The 8861-nt window shown below is 34.8% G+C and overlaps 1 protein-coding gene across 1 annotated transcript in view; it reads right to left on the bottom strand.

Moving 5' to 3' along the window:
* LOC116094690 (rho GTPase-activating protein 20-like) overlaps positions 1–8201 on the bottom strand; it is a 20097-nt gene extending 11896 nt beyond the window's left edge. Inside the window, exons 1-5 of the mRNA XM_031376233.1 lie at positions 8115–8201; positions 7852–7932; positions 5895–5958; positions 2391–2570; positions 747–919 (exon numbers count right to left, since the gene is read on the bottom strand). Coding sequence (XP_031232093.1) covers positions 747–919; positions 2391–2570; positions 5895–5958; positions 7852–7932; positions 8115–8201 — 585 coding nt within the window. The remainder of the gene's footprint in view (positions 1–746; positions 920–2390; positions 2571–5894; positions 5959–7851; positions 7933–8114) is intronic.
* Positions 8202–8861: the final 660 nt, after the last annotated feature.

Here is an 8861-nt window from a genome sequence, read left to right as displayed (position 1 = left end):
AAAAAAAAAAAAAGGAGAAAGTGATAGAGAATGAACAACACTGGTAAACAACTGCATCTGACTAAGTATGCATAGAAGGTGACACTCGTATGTATTTATGAAGTGACCCTCCACATGGCCACATGAAAAATTCAAATGAAATATACTTAGTTACATTACTGCTCATTCTGACTAGATTTTTGTTTGAGTTCCTATAAGTTATATTTTGGATAGCAGAGGAACTTTTGAGCTTACCAGATTTCTCGCATACATGTCAACCATCACTCAAGGGAAGGCATGATGAAGGGAACTCATAGAAATCCTGAGGGTGGATGATACAAGGACTTTCCCTACCTTGAAAATCCAGGCCACTTCATGAACAGAGTGCTTTTTTATATCCACCTGTTCCCCAGAATCAAGTTGTTCTTTCAATTATTTCCATAATGTTCCATTCGGAGGTGTCATAAATACACCCTCTATTATGGGACCTTTCTCTTTTATTAGAGAGAGGATGTCCTCTTGAGAGAAAGGAAAGGACCTGTTACTTGTCATCCAGCACAGAGGAGTATTTGCTCATGAGAAACAGACTAATGGTATGCACAAGTGCAGTGCATGATGGACATTGACAAGGAGGACCTCAAAATGGTTTTGTGCCTCATCTTTTCTTGTACGCATTCCACCCTATTGTTAACCCTGAAATATCAGGCAACTCAATTTTTTATCAGATTATCCTCAGAAAAGCCAGGAATGAATCACGTGAGACCTACCATAATTGTGGGCCACTTTCCGTCTTTACAAAAGGAAGTCAAGTCTTGTCCAAACATTATTCCTCTATTAAGAGTTGGGCCAGTGCACACTTTGTCATGGTGGGGCACAGAGCCCCTATGTAAACAGGTTGTCAAAAATGGTCTATGTTTTTTACAAGATCTTTCCTTTGCATCTAAGGAGGAGACAAGATCATTACTTGGAATAGTGTAATTTATACGGGTTTTGAAAAAATCAAATTTTAATGCATAATGTCCCTGTTTTAATGGGTTAGGCATCTTGCATTGTCTATATATTATTCTTCCCTATATTGTACATTATTATTAGTCTTAGAGATCTCTCTAAGACATGATCTAGTTTTCTCTAAATCATGATCCAGTGGGAATTCTCACAAGATGATGCTGTCTAAGTTGTACTGCATCATAAGATATTTGATGTCTAATTGAACAGATTGCCTAAACTACATACAGGCAGTTGCTTCACCTGTCTTATCTGTTTTCGTAGCCACCCTCACTTTTGGTCACATCAATCAGTTTTCTTTTGTTTCCAAATGTCACAGTGAAGCTCTTCCTATTCTTAGTTTCTTATAGATCTTTTAGAAGAACCATTGTTAAATTTATCTCATCAGCAGTATGTCCCATTTATGAGAATGCATACATAACTATTATGTCAAAATCTGAACCATGGTTCTAGTAGTGCAAGTTCAAAGATGAGATCAAAGTTTATTTTTCTTTTCTAATACTTGTTTTCCAAAATCAGACCATAATAACATCTTGCATATACCACTTAAAACAAAAGTATTAAAAGTGAACAAGTGAGTCATATAACAAAATATAAATTAAAGTCTCTCTCGATGTAGAACATACTGGCTATTTGTCTAAAACAAAATAGTAAGGTCTAAAAAACACACATACATACAGACTGAATAAGATGCATGAGTTTTTATATATATATTTCTTTGTATCCATATGTATTCAACTACATATATGTATACATACAATACAATGATTTTTTTAGAATAAGAAAAACTTAAAAGCAGCAAAGTGGGTACATAAGAGTAATCTGGAAAATAAAGGAATTATACTATATTTGAAAAAAATCTTAAAACAATTTCAAAAGCCCCAGAACTTAAGTATTGGGTCTATTTGTAATCCAGTTTCTGATGTAGAAGACACAAAAAATTATGCTTTTTGTGTGAATTGAAATAAGAATAGCATATGAGCTAGGAGACTAAGGTTACTTCTACTTTAGTTTGAAATAGACTATCTCCAATTCTATACATAGAATTTTCCATGTCTTTTGCAATTCAATAGTTTAAATGCTGTTCTTAGGTCCTTTTCTGTTTTAATCATGAAACTATATGAAATTATATTCTAATGGGAAAAAAGATATGTACACATGCACATGTGTGCATATAGTGCCTTGGCTATCTCTCTGGAACAAATGGAATATTCTCCCTCTAATCAAGCTTAGTCTTGATATCAGAATATAGATATCTAAACTGGACCTGGAGTATATTGTTTTGTGTTGGGTTTGTTTTCTTCAGAGCTCCTCCCTCAAGTAAGAAAATGACAACATGCATTGATATTTTAGGCCACATTAAAATGGGAACTGAGACTGTACTTGAAGGAAGATGGAGGACTCACTTTGCTGCTGGCTCCTAGCTGAGTCTCGAGGCTTTAACATGATTTTCCCCAGTGCGTCAAAATTTAGGTCTTTCACAACCAACCCAGGTAAGTCTGGAAAAGCTGTGAAAATTCTTGAATTTGTTCTTCTGAAGTTATTTTGATGGTTGGTCATTATGATGTCATGTGGATATTCAGAACCTATAAGAAGAAAATAAGAATATGAATTTAAACTTATCTTAAAGTGTGTGAGCAAACCTTCCAATGGTATTTAGCATGCACTGCTCTAGTTTATTTCTCATTCTTCTTCTGGACAATGTACACTTTATACCCTAAGCATTAGAAGACATACAGGGATATTATGATAAAGTAAGGCTGTATAAACTGAAAACTCTAAAATTGAGGAGAGATTTTTCAATTTATTACTTTATTTATAACCATTAGAGCAGTTAGTATGGCAGATTTTTGCTGTGGCAGACTTTGACAATAGTAAGTTTTAGTCTTATCAATAAAATTTTTGCATCATAAAAGCTTACTTTATATTTCTATCTTTATTTTTCTCAATTTAAATATTTCTCACTTCATATATTTTTTTTCATATGGTTTAGAGGCTAGCACTCTATAAATAATTCTATTGGCCATTTCAAGCACATCTCCGCCCAATTTTTTTTCTCTTATGATGACAGCCATGTTTATAAAGAGTTCATTTCCATTGACAATATGAGGACAGGGATTTTTTTTTTTTTTTTTAATCAGTGAAGTGGAATTGCCTCTGATTCTTTCTGTTGCTGTTCTCCTTACAATAGTCAGATTGATGCTATATGCTGTAGAAAACACATGAGCCCTCCTGTACACACAACAGTTTTTAATACTCTAGTTGGGAATGTGGGCCTGGGAGAATGTGGCCTAATAATAAGACAGGATGAAGTTGTATGCAATATACAACTTTTTTCAGCACTTCAGTTAATTTAAATCTGAGGGTTAAGAAGAGTCACCAGAGGAAAGTATACAATCACAAAGGTGGATGAAATAAAACATGTTTCTCCATACAGGTATATGAACAACAACAGTTGGAGTAAACTCTCTCCTATCTGCTATAACTAGGGAGGGCATCAAAAAATGCATTCAATGAACAATTCTATATCTTTATGGAAACTATGATCATAAGAATTTTTTGTTTGTATGTGTGCAGATTTCTCACACACAGTAAGAGTAATTCCTTTTGTACAATATCATTTTTAGACTATTTCATTAAGCAGGCTATACTCTAGGCCAAAAGAATAAATGCAATTCAATCCACGTGCTTGATGTGCTGTCCCCTGTTTTAAGTTATTTCTTCTCTAAAAATATATTAGAGAGCATGGGTTGTGTTTTAAATATGGCTTTCTAGGAAGTATGAAACCCTGGCTGTGTACATGTCGGATGAGTCACCAATATGATTAAAATCTTAATTTGCCTTTGCTTCTGACACAGATAGAGTGTCAGTGCTACAATCAGAGGAAGATTTATAGCAACATTGACATGAAAGGACTCCAGATCCTTCCAAAGGATCAATTTGGAAAAAAATCTAGACATGAGGGAAACATGTGAATGGTCTTTGGGTTGAAACACACATTCAAAATGATGCCGAGAAACTAAATAGAGGACTAAGTTCTTGGGATTTCTGAAACATCCATCACTTAAAAAGCTCTTCAAAATGTTAGAATTAAAGTAATTTAAAGTTGACACATTTCACTCAATAAATTTATTTTAGAATATGCCACTCGACATTTGTCTTTTTACTGACAGAGTATTGCTATTATGTCCACCTTATAAAAAGCAAAAAGATCACATGATTTTGCTATATGCCTGTACTTTCAGCATTCATTGATTGAAACAATAATGACTGAGAGTTCCTTATCTGCCTGGACTCAATAGCAGAACTCAGTTGCATAAAGGAAAATGAAGTCAAATGTGTGGGTTGAGTTTCTGCTGGTTACTATCTAGTCTATTAAAACCCTGAAAATATATATTGAAGAAAAATAAAAGTAGACAAGCTTCAGATTCCTTCAAGTAATCAAAATATCTCTATAGATTCTTTTCATGATACATGAGAAAATTTTGAATAGTAATTTTCTCTGATCTCCAAAAGACAATGTTACTGTCAGTTGTCTGAAGGTCATTTTATGCATTAAAACTTAACCTTTTTATTAGCTTTTAAAAGATCACCCTTTCTAGCACACTTGATAATCGCAGAATTAATTTAATCGTATCCAAATGTTTCTGATCATTTCATCATTATTATTTACTTGGCAATAATTTAGTGAGAAATTTTAAGAAGTCAATAGAAGGAATAGCAGGTATTTTATTCAGGAATTCTCCAATAATCCGAATATGACCTCTCATTCAGTGGGAGAATTGCTGATCATAGCGAGATGTGAACAACATATTTCACATGGACTCAGAGATATGGTTACATTTACAATTTTCATTAAGAAACAGAATCTATATAGTTTGAAATAAACAATATTTTTGTTTGTTTATAAGCTGTGCACTTTTATTAAAATGGTCTCAAGTCTGTACAGGCCAGCTCTGGGCGTCTCTACACGTCAACCCACTCCCTGGGAGACCAAAGCCTTCACACATCAAGTTGGAAGACTTCATCCTCTTAGGAGTTGGGGTGGCTTTTAGAAGGGTGAGGGACTTCCTGTAACCATATATTTCATGGATACTTGGAGAAACTATTAAAACAAAAACTAAAACAAAAACTAAAAAACAATGTACACTCAAAGTCCTCAGCTACATTGGAGAATGGTGGGGATGTTTGATCCAAATTACTGCTGTCACCTTCACCTTTGCAATTTTTAATTCTGAGTCAAATGTGCCAAAATAAATAGAATATTCTTTAAAGTTGCCAAATTTATCACTGCTTATGAGAAATCTTCACACACACACACAAAAGAAAAAAGGCTTGTGACCACAGTATCCTTAAAGACACTGAATGGTTCTTTGAATGTGTTTTCCTTTTAGTTTTAGACTTGTTTCTGTTTGTAACTGTTTTGCTCTGATGTATATCCTGGTACCATATTGAGACGGATACCTGAGAAGGTCAGCCCAGGGAATTTGATCCCCAGAAACTGGAATTATGGACACCTTTGAGCTATCACATGAGTGTTGGGAATCAATGCAAATTTTCTTTTGTTAGTAATGATTACCAAATGAATTTTCTTACTTATTTTCTTCAGAAACAAGATACCTATATATCTGTTTTGTTTCTTTTTAAGAAAATTATGTTTCTCAGTTGGAAAACACAGAAGTTTCTGTTATTATTATTTTCGGTCAGACTGCATTCTTTCATAATGAGATGTTATCTCTGACTGAATGTTATAATAAAGTTATTAATTATGAATTTAATAAATGAAATACTGTTTAATTATTTTGTTTTTGTGTGTATTTATACTTAAAGCTGAATAATGAAAACATTGAGATTTCAGGGTTACACCACTGAACTCAGCTAGTCTATCCTTAGATTTCCCTGTTACTTACCTTGGAGTGCTATTAGAGCTTCCTCAGGGCTAGGACAGAACCACAGTTGATAATCTTCACTGTTCTAAGAGCCAAAAAGTACCAACCATCACAAATAATCTGACAGTAGAGTCTTGAAGAATCTAGTGATTTTCTTTACTTACAATTTCCACCTCTCTAGCAGGGAAATTATTAGAAATTTAATATTAATGGCATGTTTTCAGACCACAGGTTCAAGGCATCAAGACTGATTTCAGGAGAAAACCCTGAGGTACTTTCCTTTCCTCTCTGAGGGAACCTTATTCTACTGATCCATAGTAGAATAAGAAAATGCACTCAGCCATCAACACTAACCAAGACCAATATTATTACAAAATGACTCACATAGGTCTCTCCAGTCTGTCAGTGGAATAGTGAATGTTGATTTGATATGCTTACACCACCTAGTACCCAAAGGGTCATATACTCACAATGATCATGATGACTTGATAAAGAACAATTGAAAGATATGGTTACTTCAGTGAAAGGGGGGAAAATAGACAAAACAAAACAAAAACTAGAGAAGCTTTAAGGGTGCCTAGGATTGCACACAAATACTGGCTTTCATTCAGAGATAGTCAGTCTATGGAGAGAATGGAACATGCGTCTAACCTGGAAAATAAGTCAAATACTTGAAAGAAGTTCCATAACATAATTATTGCATGCAGAGTTATGGATCCACTTGAAATAATCATATAAATAGAACATTTTGTTGAAATAGTCAGCAAACTCCAGGAGTGAATAAAATGATAACATGCTCTACTTGGAGTTATCATTAATTGTACTTTCTTGTTGATTCATGATTAAAACAAAGGAATTGTCCCATAGAGTTCTTAAGTATGACACTAGGGGACAAAAGTCCATTCAATCAGACACTCAAACCTCAACCCACCAAAACATACAGGAGAGTAAACTCTGTTACAGACAGAGAAAGGAAGAGTGATAGAAACAGAAAAACAGACTGACACTCAGAGAGTTACCATACAAACAGGAAGTGATAGATAGGAACATAGACAATACAGAGAAACCGACCCACACAAAGTGAGAGGAGAGAGAGAGAGAGAGAGAGAGAGAGAGAGAGAGAGAGAGAGAGAGAGAGAGAAGGGAGAGAGAGAGAGAATGGAGAGAGAGAATTACACAGAGATACAGAGATACACATTTATAAACAGAAAAACCAAATATATAGATATGTATGTGGAGAGAAAGAATATAGCATGAAATAAACAAACACATTTATTGAAATTAAAAAAGAAAACAACCAAAACACATCAGAACATGCACACTTACACCTCCAAACAAGGGGAATGGGAGAAGAGAAGAATCATATACCATACAGGAAGTGCAAAAAAAATTAATAAAGAAAAAGATAGGGCTGGGCAGTGATGGTGCATGCCTTTAAGCCCAGCACTTAGGAGGAAGGGGCATGCGGACTTCTGTGTTCAATGCTAGCCTGGTCTACAGAGTGAGTTCCAGGACAGCCAGGGATCAGGACACCCAGGGCATTACAGAGAAACAATGTCTCAAAAGAAAAAAAACAAAAAAAATTAAAAATTAAAAAAAAGAAAGGAAGAAAGAATGGTCTTGTGGTCTCTAAAATTGGAATATTTTAAATTAGGTGTGTGCATATGACCAATTAATCTCACTTTATTATAATGCATCTTTCTTGTCCAGTGATAGTAAAACTATAGCTTAATACCATTGGGCTGTGTGTTTCATTTCTATGGAAACCTAGACAAGAAATTCAAGAAAAATGCTTCTCATGACTATTATTTTATCTTACATGCCTTTAGTTTCAAAAGGAGAAGATTGTAAAATATAATTTGTAAATTTACAATGATTAAGTTTCATCTCTATAATTAAATGCATACACATTTGCACATACGTGGATCTCAAAAAGAAAATTCAGTTTTACCTCAAAGTAACTAGAAAGTAACTTAACAGGCATTCTTAACATTGGTAGTAACTTCTTCTCAATTATAGCATTCACAGTCTCGATGTTTGTTGCTGTTACATATAAAGGCTATGAAAAGTACAGAGAATCATGGTATAAAATAACTTTGAAACACATGCTTACAAAAGTAGTGATTGTCTAATCATTAATTATCATCTGCAGTCTGTAGTGGCAACTCAAATATAGAATAAACATCTTGTTTACTCCCCTTGTGATAATTCTGGAAGACTGTCAGTCTAACTATTTATTACAATATGTGATTGGTATTCTAACACAACTATAACAGGTTGTGTATGAGAAAGGAAGACTGGGTAGCCATGGGTACAGGAGCTCGGCATCCTGATTTTCTTTCATTATGGTGGTGGACAGGCAGGGAGAGTGGTTTAAATAGAGCACAACCTTTGCTTCCTCCCCATCTAGACTTCCATCATTTACACCCTCCCTTTCATGCACAGAATGTACAGAGTTCTAGAAAAATCAGGATAATTGGCAGCTGTAATTACAAAAAGGAAAACAATCAAACAAAAATGAGTGAGTACTCCCTACATATTATGCTTTGTATACAGTTAGATGGTACACAGATATACAACACTGATATTTGTAAATGTGATAGAACTAGGAACCCAAAATGAATATTTTAGAATTACTCCATTACTTAATATTCTCAACAAGCAAGGTGTTTGTATTATTAGCTCTGTACTGCATCTCACATTTAGAATCTGCTACAGAGACCTTGGAAGACAGCAAGAAGAAAATAGCATTGTGAGGCAGTGAGCAGTTCTGACAGCAGGAGCCCAGAAGACCAGAGCCACCTTGGAACCCCTGAGACCCACTGAACAATGTAAATTTGCTTATAAGGGAAGGTAGGCACTCAGTGATTGTTCCTGAGACCAATGGCTCAGATTTCAGCCCAGACACCTCACAGCTGCTCCTGCAGGAGATGTGTGCTCTATCAGACAGACACTGTCTCAAACTCCCAGCATTCTAGCTGGACCTTA

Source organism: Mastomys coucha, unplaced genomic scaffold (genome assembly GCF_008632895.1).
Source record: "Mastomys coucha isolate ucsf_1 unplaced genomic scaffold, UCSF_Mcou_1 pScaffold17, whole genome shotgun sequence".
NCBI classification, from domain to species: domain Eukaryota; kingdom Metazoa; phylum Chordata; class Mammalia; order Rodentia; family Muridae; genus Mastomys; species Mastomys coucha.
This window is presented reverse-complemented; position numbering and strand designations above follow the sequence as displayed.